Consider the following 16,426-nt stretch of genomic DNA (forward strand, 5'->3'; position numbering starts at 1 on the left):
GTTAGTAATAACAAACGAAGTTATCTCACTCAACTATTTCAAGTTACAATCACAATTATAAAAGTTAAATAGTATACATTTGATATTTCCTCTGTTATTTTGGGGGGAATTGTGAGAGTTGTAGCTTAAATATATCAACTAATATGAAAATCAGTTTCATCCTAAGCCCAACCAAGGGATTCTATACTTGACATACACTTGACATAGCTCTACATCTGGACGCCAATAAAATATCGTCACGTGCTCTTATTCTTTACCGCGCGGCCAGACGACCCGGACCGAAACCCAATATTATTATGTATTAGTTGATTTGTACAGACGAGGGTATTGCTAGGTTTTGCTCGGTGACGAGAAATACCATTATGTCAAGATCAATATCAAGCAATACCAAACAATACCCAGATTTTGTTAAGTATTGCTAGATATTACTCGATATTGCTCAGTATTGGTCTTGATAGAGCGGCATTTCTCATTATTGTTAAGCAATACCTAGCAATACTAGGTTTCCGTTTCAGGTCGGGTCGTCGGGCCGCGCAGTAAAGAGTAAGAGCACGTAGTAATATTTTATTGGCGTCCGGATATAGAGCTACATCAGGTGTTCGGACCTAATAAAAATTCTCTATACAAAAGCTATAGTTCAAGCTAAGAAATACAAAAAGGAGATCCTACAAAAAGTTATTTTAAAAATAACAAAAACAAGTCATTTCAAATATGGACTTGACATTATCCATTTTGAGGATTAAAAAAATAAAATAAAATCAGCTCAGAAAATTTGTCGATAATAGCTACCCACTTAGGTTGGTCATAATAACAGGCACAACAGATTTGGTGATTTAAGTACTAAAAACTAAGATAATATACTTATTTTGAGTAGTTTCGTCAATCTTTTCTTAAAACTAAGGGGGCAGCTTTTCATCCAATCTGCATAATTATCATAAGTAAGAATAATTTTATCAAATAATATTAAATGATACTCATTAATATCATAAAAATTGTATCATATACTAAACAAACTAACTAACAAAAAAAAAAAAAAAAAACAAAAAAAAAAAAAAAAAAAAAAAAAAGTGGAAGTAATACCCACCATATGCAATATCATATCATAATTCGATAAGTAGAATTCATGCAAGCAAAATCCACCAAGTCATTTTGCCGGATTAAAAAGAATAAACATATACCTGAAAAAGCTGATCCTACTTTAGAAGTGCGTTCTGGTCACAAAATAAGGCGTTCTCAGCAATTTTTGCACTTGTAGAGAGCACTCATTACTAAAAATTTTACATCAACGTTTCCTTGTGTTTGGCAATCATTATCAAGGAGACAGTGCTTAGATAGTTCATTAGCTAGCTATCCAGAGAATCCATATCTGTAACTTCCATAACCTCCGAGTCCTGTAGATCCATATCCACTGAGTGATGCTGCAGAGAGGGATGAAGAATAGCTAGACCCGCCAAAATGAGAGTACGATGACCTCAAACCTGTATCAGCACTTCCATAGCTGCTCGGCGCTGGGCCTTTATGCGCAGCGATAAAATCCTGTAAAAAGAAAAAAGCGTATATAATTGCTAGGATTTTAAGATGTGTGTTGGCGCAGTATGGAGCAGGTTTATTTTCTTTTGGAATTTTTGTTTGGGACGGCTTTCTTACTACTTAAAGTAGCTTTCTAGTTTAAAAGTTAAAATTTTTGTACTAAAAAGCTACTTTAAAAAGCACTAAAAAAGCCGTTCCAAACGAAGCCTTAATCATATACTCACACAAACACCACATATGCCTCAAGTCCAAAAACTCTTGTTTGAAAGCCTAAGCTTCCGACAAGTTAAGGTGACTTGCATAATAGAGCAGCATTATGCAAACAAAGTTCATAAACTGGAATGTACAAGGGGAAAGGAACGATTATTATATTACTTGAATAATTTGTTGAGCCTTCTGAACTTCGGAAGCATTTCCTTTAATCTCAACAGTAATTTCATCAGGCACGCCTCTTGTTTCCTGAACAGTAAGAACTGCCCCACTAGTACGACGGATATATGCTATATTGTCCCCTCCAATACCAATGATGTCCTCTGCATAGGATAATGGTATTTGCATTGTCTGCGTCACCTGAAATCCAAAATAAATAACAGCCCAAGTAAACAACTCAAAAAAAAAAAAAAAGGAAAAAAGTTAGAAACAAGAGCAGCTTGATCAAGCCCGTCAAACAAGAGAAATCACTTCACTTCAAATTTAAGAAAAAGAACGTCTATAAGTGGGGGCATACGATGTTACATGCAGATTAAGTAAAAGTGATAGAAGAACAAGAAGAATTCCCTTAACCAGGGCGGGCAGAATCTGAATACCCTGTTGCAAAAATAAAAAAATAAAAAAATAAAAAAAGGTAAACTATAGGTTCATCAACAATTGGATAGGTGACAATTAGGTTCTCTTAAAATTTCAGTATTAACGATGACCTACGTCAAGGTTTTATAAATAGTTTACATGATAGTCCTTGATTTCAAGAACAAAAAAAAACAAAAAAAGGTTTTTTAAGACCTTTAAGAACTTTATGGCGAAACCTCAAAAGTGGATCTAACCATATGAGCTAGTTGTTTGATGGTTTAAATGCCGATGTAAAACAACCGCAATTAATTTAGATACATTTACAAGAGATTTGCGAAGGAAATGAACTACAAACCTTACTTCAAACTAAAAACCAAAAGTTAAATTTTTGTATCCATATACTTTAGTGTATATCAAATTTCACTCGAGGAAATTGGATGGAATTTGTACAATATCAAGCAACTGAAATTAAAAATAGAAGCCAATCCCAAATGTGAAAAAAAAAAAAATAAAGAAAGACACTAAAAATTATTCAAGTACATTATTAAAAAAAATGCAACTGTATAACCAAGCTTAAAGAAATTGCATTTCATTTTCTAACCTCTAATTATCATGGCCTAAAAAAAAACAAAATAAACAAAAGAAGAACAATATAAAACAAAAACCTGAGTAACTAGAGCACCAGCAGTACGGCCCAGCCCCATCCCAGATGATCTCAGCCCAGATAAAGCAGGATCTTGCCCATACAGTGAAAGATTACTGTGCGGAAACTGAGAATCAAACTGGTATTCATGATCAAGGTATAAGGAATCTCGCTTGCCAATTCCAGTATGAGATGAATGCGTCAAGGCCTGCGTTTTCTCACCCCATGCTTCCGGTTCAGAATCTTGAGCAGCTGGCATTGTCAACTAAAAAATATGTGCATGTTTAGTAGAGTAACGCCAAACAGATATCATTTACCATGGCATATAGCATGCCAAGCTAAATAAAACGGCATAGAAATATGCTTACAAATTTTTCAAACAAAGGTAGTACACTGTGATGAACTAAAAACTTCCGGAGATGCCCCACCACAGCCTCAAGTGCTTTTAATACCTTCTGATACTCACCAGTGATTTCTACGATTCGCTCACCCGCAGTTGCATAATGTGGGAGTTCATCTAGTGAGAAATGTTATAAACACACAATTAAGTTTTTACAGACACTAAAAAAGCATTTTTTTTTTTCAAATTCAAAGACCCCTTAAAAACATTATGAAATGATAGTATCAAGGAGATTGACTTGACAGCATTTAGAAATCTATATTAACATTTTCAAGAAATCACTTTTTTGTCTAATTTATCTCATCTATCATGTTAACAGCTCATTATCATCTATGATATAAATTATTCATAAAAACACAACAACAACATTAAGCCAAAATCCCACTACGTGTAGTCGGATGCATGAATCCTTTTTCTCCATTGCGCCCTGTTAAAAGTTAAATTCTCATTAAAATCCAATAAAGAAAGGTCATTTCTAATATTTTCTAAACAAGTCTTTTTAGGTCTACCTCTACCTTTCTTAACATAAGTCAAATCTAATATATCTACTTTCTTAACTGGGTCATCGGAAGGCCGCCGTTTTATGTGACCAAACCATCTAAGGCGACTTTCTCTAATCTTATCTTCCAATGGAGCTACTCCGATCTTTTCATGTATGTTCATTTCGTATCTTGTCTCTAAGAGTAAAGCTACTCATACACCTGAGCATTCTCATCTCACAACAAGAGGAAGGAGGAAAAAGATTCCCATGGTAAAAAGAAGAACTTGTGGAAAGAAGAAGCAAGAACTTGTGGAAAGAAGAAGCAGGAGAGCCTATACCCTCAAAATCAAGCTACTAGTAAGATTTTGAAATATAGTGCTATATCCAGTAAATCAGCATTTGACAAGCTATAAGAGGTTTACATACCTCAAAAAAGATGGATTTGGAACACGTCCCACCTAAATTTTGTGTAAAAACAATGAACATTAGCCAAGCTAAAGCTAGAGTTCATTAGTATGGTTCCTTTTATCTTATTAAATGTTTTACGTGGAAATTATCATCCGCAGTAATATAGCCTGATCCTAAGAAAATCAGGAACATTATAGTTAACTATAAACAAAGAAAAAAAAAAACTAAAAAACTGTAACATTACAAAACTAAAATGTTCCGGGGCAGTAATGATCTTCATAAAAAGCAAACTGATAATGAACAAACCCTTGAGAGTTTAGGTAAAGACTGCAATATGAAAGCATCAAATTTATAAATGAGCACGCACGAGCTGGGTCATAAACACAAAGATAATGCTTATGTGGATAGGTTTGTAAAAAGGATCGAACTTACTACCAATGATGACACAATTTAAAAATAAAACAATTATATATACATGTTCAGCTTAGCTAAACAACCCAGTGTGGATAAATAATAAACATTGCCCTCATTCACCAAAATCATAATAATCATAATAATAATAATAATAATAAAAGCAATAAAAGATAAACCACCGTACAATGAAACCAATATTATTCTTACAATTAAATGGGCAGAAAACACAAACTGAAAAAATAAAAACATCATTTCTTGATGGTATCATTAGCTAAATACAAATTTATGTATATCTTCCGGATCTCTCCTAGTCTAACGAAAAACAATAAGAATGTGGATGCTATCTTTGTTTAAACATCAATTGCTATACTAAAAAAAAAGGCAGCCTCTAACGGTAGACATTTAGAAAGGTCATCCAAGTTTTCATAGCTAATTCTCCATAATAGTTCAAAAGAATATATTCAAGATACCTCCAGATAGGACTCGTATGGTTGCAGTAGTACTCTCCTGAATAGACTTGATCGTTGTGCCCTGCTTTCCAATTAAGTTAAGAGCCTGTGAAGATGCCACCAATAAGCCAATAGAAGCAGCAGCAGATGCCTGATCTGCACCATCTTCTGCACCATCTGGTATGTCATTGACTCGTTTAAATACTCGTAAGACTGCATCCATAGCAGGTGATAATTCGGCATCTTGTTCTTCTTTGGCAGATATTAGAACCTGAAATTAAGAAGAAAAGCTTCTTGAACGGTCCATACATGAAGTTCCTCTATTTCATCAGCTACTGTTCCATTGATTAGGTATTAAGAACTAGCAGCTGAAGTGATGAAAAAAGAAGAGTCATATTACGTCAAAACAAGTGTCAACTTAATTCTGACGGGAGCATGGCTAGAGAATGTGGGATTTTCATGGCAAAACAACCTACTGGCATTTTTATCAACTCCTCTGTAGTCCAAAAACTTTGAGAGGAAATGGTCAATCATTAGTTTGAGATTGGGCATGGTGTGCTGACTGTAATTCCTGGGAAAATCATATGGTCTTTTTGACTGATCTCAAGCATTTTTTATGCCTAGCACAAAGCCAACTTCACCCATGTTTGTCATTTGAAATCTAGAAGACATAATACTAAGTGGGGACAATCTTCTCCATATCATTTCCAAATATTAAAAAGTTATCAACCAATAATGATATAATCACAAAGTTTATATTGAATTGTTTAACATACACAATGGTCCACTTGTATATAATGGCCTGATAAAATATATGATTCCATTAATTGGATGATTGTTTTAATCCATAGTCCATAAACTAAATTTGAGCTTACAAACTCAGCATCATTTCCCATGTCACAATGCCATCATGGAGAAAAAATGTCTTAATATCCATCTATAAAAACTCAAGGTCCAATCATGGAACTAAGGCTGGAATTAGAAGAATTGATGAAATCCTCACCATCGAGGAGAGTGCATGTTCATAGTCCACACCTTATTGTTGAATATAGCATGTTGATACATTGCACGTTTTATACGTGTCAACTATATCATCCACCCTATGCTCAATTCTTTTACAACTTGTTTCCAATAGGTTTTTGTCCAACGAAAGGATTGACCAAGTATCTTTATGGAGCTACTATCAACCTTTCATGAGTTTGTATGGAAAGTGATTCTTCATAATAAGCTAAGTCATCCAGATTAAAAGGAGACAAATAAGGGATTCAACCTCAACCAAAAACCAATGACATGAAATTATTGTACATTGACTTCTTCTCATAATAAGATCAATTTGAGTCATCAAATAATGAAATAATATCAATAAAAATGTGTCCACTAATAAGAAAGTGTCTAATTATCATTTGTAATTTCAGGATGGGTATTGATAAATGATGGTAAAAATTATTCATAATCAATCAGCTAAAATAAATTGAGATCCGCTTTTACTTCCCCCACACTTAACAAGAAATCCCCAAGAAATTAAACATCTAATGGTTTCAAATCAACCATAGCCTATTAAAGTGGAATCCATCGATTAAATACCCCTTTAAAATTTTCAAACTTATAAAGGCATGCTTAACTATCATTGTGTCTACTTTTTTCAAATTATGAAAAATACCCTGAAAGTATCCAATAAATCCCCAATGACTTAAATTGTCTAAATTAGATTTCTGCTAAGCCCATAACCCATACAGAGTGAAGGGAACTTCACAATTAATTATGCAAGCACCAATAACAAGTGTGTATCTCTTGACTATACTGGGAGTTTGGTTGTGTTAATTTCTTCTCTCAATTATGTTATGGTGCATAAGAAATTGCCACTTGTCAATATGATCCCATTTCCTCACATAATTATCTGAATTGATTAAACAAATAGTATTAACCACAATATATGTGCAAAACCCTTTAAATCATTATTAGTATGATCCTTTGCTTTAGCTAGTACTTCAAATAAAAAGCACTTCAAACAATCTAATGATTCATTTTTGAGAGAAAACAATTTACATAATTATATAGAGAATAATCATCAATAAATGTTTAAAAATATATAATTTAAGGCGAGCCCACACATTCAAAGGCCTATATCTATCAAATGAATAATATTCAAAGATTTTTGAGCTTTTAAAGCCTTGCAATAGAGCTTTCAACATGCTTTACCAGCTAGTTCAGCTCAAATGCAAGGAGGTCGAGCCTAACGAATGGGATTAATAAGTCTACTCAAGCAAATCTAGCCTTCCACTTTTGACCAATATCACCCAGATTACTGTCATTTTACATGATCCAAATTAATGCCAACAAACATACATTCAAACGCAATTGAAATAAAATTACAATCCAAAATTAACTTGAATAATTCATAGACAGAATTATCAATAAATGTAATGAAAGAAACAATGTTATACAAACCCACATACTAATGGGCCTATAGATGTCAAACTGAACACACTACAAAGAGTTTTGAAACCTTAAGGCATTACCAAAAGGTTTTCAAAATGCTTTATCAACTAGAGACAACTAACATGTAAGTGGTCGGTCCTAGAGCCAGTGGGTCCAATGATCTTAATCTAATTAATCTAATCATCCCCTTCTAATCAATATCACCTAATCTAGAATTTCAATATAAACAATCTGAATTATAGAATTCAATCATGCATTAAGAGGTAATGGAAATAAAATTATCATTCAAAATAAATTTGAAATAATTCATCTGCTAAAATATCATGTCCACATAAAATTTCATCTAAATAAAATTCTAACTACTTATTTTTCAACATAAAAGAAAAACCAAATTCTGCAAATGTACTAAATAAAAATAAATTACATTGTGCATCAAGATTGGCTTGAAGTAAACCCAAAACTAACTTATTTAAGGATCTTATATTTTATGACTACAAAAACTTACTACTCGTCTATCAAAGAATTGCCTACAACATTGAATGTTTCAAAAAGTTCAAATTTCAATGTCAAAGCCTGCAACCTGGTAGATGTGGTTTACCCAAAAATCATTTTATCTAGTTCCATATTTCATATAGCAAAGTCCTCAAACAATAAGATCATTATCCATGCTAGTAATCATTATAAAGCTCATGCACTAATTTTTTGTATTCCATTTGCGCCCTCTCCTTATCACGACAATATTGGGTTGTTTGTCCTTCTCAATACTCTACGAAGGCAAGAGTCAAAGTGTCTAAAACTTCAAGCTCATTAAAATGATTTGACTATTCAGATAGCAAACATCACAACTTGCGCCACAAGCTTTTCACCATAGATAAAGTGATGTAGGCAAGTCATACCCCCCTCATGCAGCCACATGATGCTTAGGTTCCCCTCCAATCAGTTGTATGGATTTCTCGGTTTTTCCTCCCATGGTTGATGAAAAAATGCTTCGTTTTTCCCCATGATGGTTCGTTTTTTTCCAATTGACAGCTGCCCTTTTCGGTTTCCCCTTTATCAGTCATTTAATGCTTCGGTTTTCCCCCACTTTTGGGACTGTTTTGATGCTTTGGTTTCCCCATGGCGGCTGCCCCTTCGATTTCAATTTTACATCATATTTTGAGGAGTTTTTATGTCTATTTTGGGATGTGCATTAACTCACTATATGTATTGTTCTTTTCCGTTATTTTCTCTCATATAAAAAGGTTGTCTGTGGTAGTTTTAGATATATTATGGATAAGATAATTTGTGGAATGTACAACCTGCGGGTCTTTTAACTTGCAAGCTAGCCTCCTTTTCCCTTCCCCTCTATTATTTTGTCTCGGTCTTCTAACCCCTTCTTCTCTATCCACAATTCCCGCCCCATCTGTATCTTTCTTCTCTTTAAATTTTGTAAGTTGCAAGATAGTTGCGTTGTGTCTTGTCCTAATATAATTTGAGGTGGCTTCTAAGAGTAGTTAGACGCTTTGTTGTGTCCTATTTAGTGTGTGTTTTGTCATTTTGAAGGAAGAAAAATCTTTTTATTATGCAATCATAGTTTGTGTTCGTATATAATTTTTTTGGTTGCATCATAAGGTCAATAATCAAGCTTTTGAAACTAGTTTTATCAAAGTTAAATTGCACATAATAGATAATCTAGATTGCACAGATGCAACTAAACATATATTTATTTAAAATCCAATACTTTTTCATGCAACTTCGGATCAAAAATTTATTGTGCTCATAATCATCACCCAAGTATACAATTTCAAATATCAAGATTTAGATAAATAAAAAAACATCTAATAAAAAAAATATAATTTGGAAATCCACTAAAGGCAACTTAAAAAAAAAACGTGCACCAAAAAAGATATTCAATCATTATTGCCGAAATGAGATAAAGATTGGGAAAAAGAGGATGATCCATAGATCAAGTATACCTTTCAACCTAAGCTTTGATACCATTGTAGAAGAATAAAACGCGTCATAAAAAAAAAACATGGATCAAATAGAAAGGTTTCCCCATCAATCTCGTCTACTTTGATTCACACTTGATCATCAAACTATAATTTAATGGAAAGTAACTACATGTGCAACCCATGTTTGTTCACACTCTAAACCCGAAGGCTCTCAGATGGTGACAAATGAATGGAGAAATGTAACTTCATTATTAAGACTTTTAGACAAAATCCCCCTACGTAGAGAAACATTTGGACACAAAATCCATATTTTATAATGTCGAACTAAGTATTTGTTTGGGACAATTCTTTCACTGCTACGCTATTCAAACCGCAACCACATTTCTATTTGTCTGCTGCTATCTCACTATCTTCTATAATTTTTTTGTGTTGGAAAGCTACTTTTTCAACTAGAGTTGCTAATGCGTGGTAGTTGCTCCATTATATATATATAATACCCTCAAGAGCTTTCAAAAGAGTAATTTTCCCACAACTGCTTAACAACCACCTTTACAATACGATGCACTCTTCCGTCATCCCAAACATACCTTATGTAATCTTTCTTAAAAAAAGGGGGATTTAGCCTAGAACCAAACTGTGTGGAAGAAATAACAGTTTTAACCAAGTCTGTATTAAATCTAAAACTACCATGCCTATCTTTATCTAAAATGGCACCGCAGAACCTCTAAGAAAGTGTACCAAGGATACAACCAAATAATTTGCATCTTCAGTGAGCACTCATCCCGAAATCTCATGCAAATCATTTCAAGCGCAGGGGTAAAACACTAATCTCAATGTGAAACCAGAAAAACAGGAAATAGAAAAATAAACTACCAGATAAAAAAATATAAACGCAAATGTGGCTCAATAAAGTAATCAAGAAGCATATACAAAGAAATCAACGAAAACCCTAGAACTTGGAAAAATGGGCATTGACGACATAAAAGATCACTTACAATGCGTTCGTTGGTACCGATGATCCCTTCGAGTACGCGAACGCGAGCGCGCGTCTCCTCACATATTTTCTTGATGTGCTCCCCCTTCCGTCCAATGATGCTTCCAACCTTCATAAGCGGCACGACGAGCCGGAAGACACTCTCCCCGGGCCATCCTGGCCATTTCTTCACTTCCTCTGACGCTGCAGACTCGAAATCGGCTGCGTTAATTTGTTCTACATTCGAGGGCGCCTCCTCTTCGGCCTCCAACCCCTCTTCCTCGCTTTCGAGAGGCTGCGATGATGGAGAGTCGCTTTTGTTGTCCGATAGAGACGCGGAAATGTCGCCAGAGATGCCCGTCGTGGTTGCCGCCATGGAGGAGAAGGTTTAGGGTTTTGAGAATAGCGAGAGGTTTAGAAGAGTTGAAGAGGTGAGCATGAAATGAGAAGGGACTGTAATAAACAACGGAATGGATGAAATTTCGCTCGTGCGCTGCTTATACGCCGAGGGCTTCGGATTATTATTAATAGTTCACATGTACACTAATAATATTTTAAATTTAAATAATATTAAAAACTTTAAATATTATTTAATTAATTCAAAATTTATTATAAAGATATTAAATAAATAAATGTATCATTACAAGTAATTATAATACTAATTATATCCTCAATTTAGAACAAATGCATTTTTATGATATTAGATATTGCATTTGTATTATTTTAAATATTTATCTAATCAAAATTTAGATTTAAGTGCAATTTAAATTTATTTATTGTAATAAATAATATTATAAGGGAGAAATTAAATATTTTTTTTATGATGTTAGATATTGCATAAGATCATGAATTTTTATTTGCTAAAGACATAATTTTCTTCATCACATGCGTTTAGTAAAACATTTAATAAGAACGCTGTACTTAAATGGATATTAATATTAATTATTATTTGTTATACTTAAACTATTTAATTTGGATACTAAAAATAAATAATAAAAAAATAAATATATAATTCAATAAAAAATACCAAATTTTTAAATAATTTTAAGAGCTATAAATTTTTTTAAACATTGTATATAAATGAAATAAAAAATAGACAAAATCAAATCTTATTCATCTAAATATTAGATGTTATATTTATATAATCTCAAGAATTTTATTCAATGATAATTAATTTATAAGATGAAGCTTTGGTTACTTGCGAGGTAATGAAGCAATGGTGTTGATGATGATTGTGGCAGGGGCCATGGCTCTCAACTGTTTATAGTAATTTTAAAAAATGCTCAAAACATTTTAAAATTATTTTTAGTATTTTTTTAAAGAATTTATTTATTTTAAAATAAATAAAAAATAGTTAAAAAACACATCAACTAAGTTTTTTTTTAAGTGATCCCAAATAGGTCATTTGCAAATGCAATATAATTAATAAACAAATTATGAGTACAACAATCAAGAGTATATATTGATATTTTTGTGCACATCTAGGATCATAAATAAAGTTACATGCTACTTTATTCTTTGCATGATCTATCATATAAAAGATTTATCATCTTAATAAAAATATATATAATTTTTATGAGATTAATATTTTTAAATAATTGATAAGCATATTTGAAATGCAAGTTTATACCTACTGTTATATTCGAACAACTTTATTCAGCTTGCAAACAACACTTCTGATAGTTATATGTATGAAATCTAAATAATTGTGAAAAATGATTTAAAACTCTATCAATCTCTAGACTGTGTGGTTACGGGAGTAGAGCAAGTGCGTAAGCGAGTGCGAGAGGGATAGTTTTGAGCGTGGGTGTGACCCAAGTTAGTTTCAGGTTGATATTGGGTTTTTAGGTTGACTTGAACTCAACCCGAAATTAAAAATGGGTCAAAAATTGAAACATGAACTCGACTCGTTAGCAAACCATGTTGATCTGAACCTAGAATTTTTCGGGTGGGGTCCGATTTTAGGTCGACTCAAATGTTGACACGACGATCTATTATATATACAAAGTTATGCGATGAAAGTTTGCTAAAAACCAAACATCGCAAGTTTTGCAAGTTCTGACTAAATTAAATTTATAAAATCATTAAAATCAAATGTAAAGTAATTATAGCTTACCTCGAGACGAGCAAATTTCCGAACTAAACCGACATGCAAAAATATCACTACGGCTCTTTTTCCCTCTCCTCTCTTTTTGTTATTAAATTAAGTGGCACTTGATGGATTCTAATAGTGGAATAAGATATTTTATAATTAATATATATATATACACACACACGACACTTCATCATAAAATTATCTTGATCGGGCACGAATCTCGAGGAAAAATCAAGTTGGAAACTTCAAAAATTAAATATAGGATCATTTGAACTCCAATTTCAGCAAACTTCCAGTCGAATTGATCATCTCGGAAATACAAAACCAACGACACCAAATTCAACTCAATCCGAGCCCAAATAGGTCCGAATCAAATATCTAAAGCGTTGTTGGAAGGTTCGAATCACAATTTGAGTTACCAAACGGTTTCCAAACATAACGATCTTATAGTCAAATCGAGCGGCTCAACGAGACGAATCCAACGAGCCCATGATCACCAAATTCCGACATCATTAAGACGTTTGAATGTCTGATTAACGATCCACGATAAAGGTATTCAATATCGGCAATCCATTCAAACCACTCCTGATTCACCCCTGATCCTTCACCTATTTACAGCCCATGCCACTTTAGAAATCTATAAATAGACCCCTCATTTCTCTTAAGAGGAGGAGGTTCCAAGCAAAAGAAGAAGAAGAGAAGATAAGAGAAGAAGGATAGGAGGGAAGAAACTCCTCCTCGACCACCGCCGGAATTCCGCCTAACCTCCAAGTGACGCCGAAATTCCGTTCGACCTCCAAGTGACGCCGGAATTCCGCCTGACTTCCACGGGACACCAGAATTTTGTCTGACTTCCACGGGACGCTAGAATTATATCTGACTTTCATGGGACGTGAAATTCTGCTTAAGTAACGACATAGTTCCCTCCACTACAGGAAAAGCACCCATTTCCGGCGGCTTTTTCCGACGAAATTTGAGCATTTTTCGGCGGTTTTTTTCATTTTCCGGCGGTATTTGTGCCGCCGGAAAAAAACGGCGTAGGAAAATAATTTCCGACGGCTTTTTCCGGCGGCTTGCCGGCGGACATAAACCGCCGGTAGCCGGTTGAATTAAAAAATAAAAAAAAATCTCCCGCCGCCCCCTACAGCCGCTCCCGCCAGCCCATCGGCGACAAGCCAGGTACCGCGCTCCGGCGGTCACGCCGGACCGTTTCCGCCAGACCCAGGGACGCGCCTCGCGTGAGCCTGACCTAGCCCGAGTGCGCCAACTAGCCAGCTCCGCCTGTCGCCCCCTGAGAATCGAACCCTAGACCTCCCCTTCCCCGCGCCCACGCCTGACCACTGCGCCGATCCTGCAAAATGTATATATTCAAGTATTATTTTATTTATATTATAATCTGCTGAATATTATGATTAAAACATTATTCATTTAAGATTTTTTTAATTGATAATTAAAATAAACCAGTTAATTAACAATTAATTAAAATATGTTATTAAATTATTAATTAAATAATTAATTAAAATATACTATAAAATGATTAATAATTTTAAATTTAAATCCTTATACTTAAATTAAGGAAAAAAATAATATTATTTTTAGTCATTTTTTAAAAATTAAAAATTTAACAAATAAAAAATTTAAAAATTCCGCCGGAAACCTTGAAAAGCCGCCGGAAAATTTTGTAGGATATAAGCCGTCAAAAAGCCGCCGGTAATCCGTCGGAAAGCCGCCGGAAAACTGGCCGCCGGAAAGCCGCCGAAAAATTCCGCCGGTAATTAGTGAAATCGATTGCAAAACGCATACTTGTTGGTTCCAAAATCGCCACTTCTGCTGACAAATGTCAATTTCTTAAGAATTTACACCAGTGTCCAAAAATTGTAGAATTATTATTATAATTGAAATACAATAAAATCTATCTTATGATGAAAACAATTTTCAAATTAGACATATAATGATTCCTAAAAAAATATTATATTTGCATGTGTTAAATTCGTGCTATTACATATGTAGTGTTATTTTATGAATATTGTTTATAATAATTAGAGTCAGAGAGTCTAGGCATTTATGAGATACCAAGATTTTACGTGGAAACCCCTGAAAAAGGGGGAAAATCAAGGGCCTAGCCCAATTTGAATGAATCCACTAAGTATAGCTGTATTACAAATGAGGCCCTTCCTTGGGAGAAGACCTTAGCTTGATGTACATTTTATAGAGTACATTACATATGTGAATATAAGAGTCACTATTGACATGTTCGTATTGGTTGGGTGGACCATAGTCTGGTGATGGAGGTCAGAATAATTTGTAGTCTGTGGGGATGTAAGTCAGGAGGGCCGTAGTCGGCTGGCGATGGAGGTCGGGAAAGGCTGTAGTCGTGAGCGACGTAAGTCAGAAGGGCCGTAGTCAGCTGGCGACAGAGGTCGGAAGGACTTTAGTCAGTGAGTGACGTAAGTCAGAAGGACCGTAGTCGGCTGGTGACGGAGATCGGAATGACTGTTGTCTGACGACGAATGTTAGAAGGACGACGTCAGGGGTAGAAGTCCAATAATGGAAAAGAAATCCATCTTCAGATAGTGTCCAATGAAAGTCTGATAACCGGTAAGATCCGGCATCGGTAGAAACTTGAAGATGAGTGAAGGTCAGGAGTCGGGTAGAAGTCGACATCTGTTGGTGGCCGAGGAGAACTCCGATGTCACTTTGGGTAGAGTTCCAGCGTCAGGGGAATCTATCATTACTAAGCAGAATTTCACGTCCCATAGAAAGTCAGATATAATTCTAGCGTCCGTGGAAGTCAGACAGAATTCCGGTGTCCCGTGGAAGTCAAGCGGAATTTGGCGTCACTTTGGAGGTCGGACGGAATTCCAGCGTCACTTGGAGGTCTGGCGGAATTCCGGCGGTGGTCAATGAGGAGTTTCTTCCCTCCTATCCTTCTTCTCTTCTCTTGCTTGGAGCCTTCCTCCTCTTAAGAGAAATGAGGGGTTGGGTTCAAGTCAACCTAAAACCCAATTCAACCTCAAAACTAACTTGGATCAACACCCACGCCCAAAGCTATCCCTCTCGCACTGCTTCCGCACTTGCTCTGCTCCCGTAACCACACAGTCTAGAGATTGATAGAGTTTTAAATCATTTTTAACAATTATTTTTTAATTTCGGGTTGGGTTCAAGTCAACATAAAAACCAATATCAACCTGAAACTAACTTGGGTCACCCCCACGCCATAACTATCCCTCTCGCACTCGCTTCCACAACTTGCTCTGCTCCCCAACCACACAATCTAGAGATTGATAGAGTTTAAATCATTTTTCACAATTATTTAGATTTTATACATATAACTATCAGAAGTGTGTTGCAAGCTGAATAAAGTTTTCGAATATAACAGTAGGTATAAACTTGCATTTCAAATATGCTTATCAATTATAATAAAAGATCATATAATTTAAAAACAATGTCATAAAATTATATTTTTTTATTAGATGATAAATCTTTATATGAATAGATTATGCAAAGAATAAAGTAGCATGTAACTTTATTTATGATCATAGATGTGCCACAAAAATCAATTTATACTCTTGATTGTTGTACTAATAATTTGTTTATTAATTATATTGCATTTGCAAATGACCTATTATGGGATCACCTTCTAAAACAAAACTTATTTGATGTGTTTTTTAATATTAATTTTTTTTATTTATTTAAATAATAAATTCTTTTAAAAAATACTAAAATAATTTTAAAAAGTTTTGAGCATTTTTTTAAAATTACTATAAACAGTGAGAGCCATGGCCCCTGCCACAATCATCATCAACACCATTGCTTTATTACTCGCAAGTAACAAAGCTTCATCTTAAATTATTATCATTGAATAAAATTCTTT

The 16,426-nt window shown here is 34.4% G+C and overlaps 1 protein-coding gene across 1 annotated transcript; it reads right to left on the minus strand.

The window, feature by feature from the left end:
• Positions 1–1,074: 1,074 nt before the first annotated feature.
• On the minus strand, positions 1,075–10,945 carry LOC110107812 (RNA-binding KH domain-containing protein PEPPER). Its single transcript, XM_020838210.2, has 6 exons — positions 10,480–10,945; positions 5,133–5,382; positions 3,328–3,476; positions 2,982–3,224; positions 1,906–2,100; positions 1,075–1,536 (listed from the first exon to the last, which is right to left on the minus strand). Exons 1-6 carry the CDS (start codon positions 10,831–10,833, stop codon positions 1,348–1,350), a joined length of 1,380 nt encoding a protein of 459 aa, XP_020693869.1. The 5' UTR covers positions 10,834–10,945; the 3' UTR covers positions 1,075–1,347.
• Between the last annotated feature and the right edge of the window lie 5,481 nt (positions 10,946–16,426).

This window comes from Dendrobium catenatum, unplaced genomic scaffold (genome assembly GCF_001605985.2).
Source record: "Dendrobium catenatum unplaced genomic scaffold, ASM160598v2 fragScaff_scaffold_390, whole genome shotgun sequence".
Lineage (NCBI taxonomy): Eukaryota > Viridiplantae > Streptophyta > Magnoliopsida > Asparagales > Orchidaceae > Dendrobium > Dendrobium catenatum.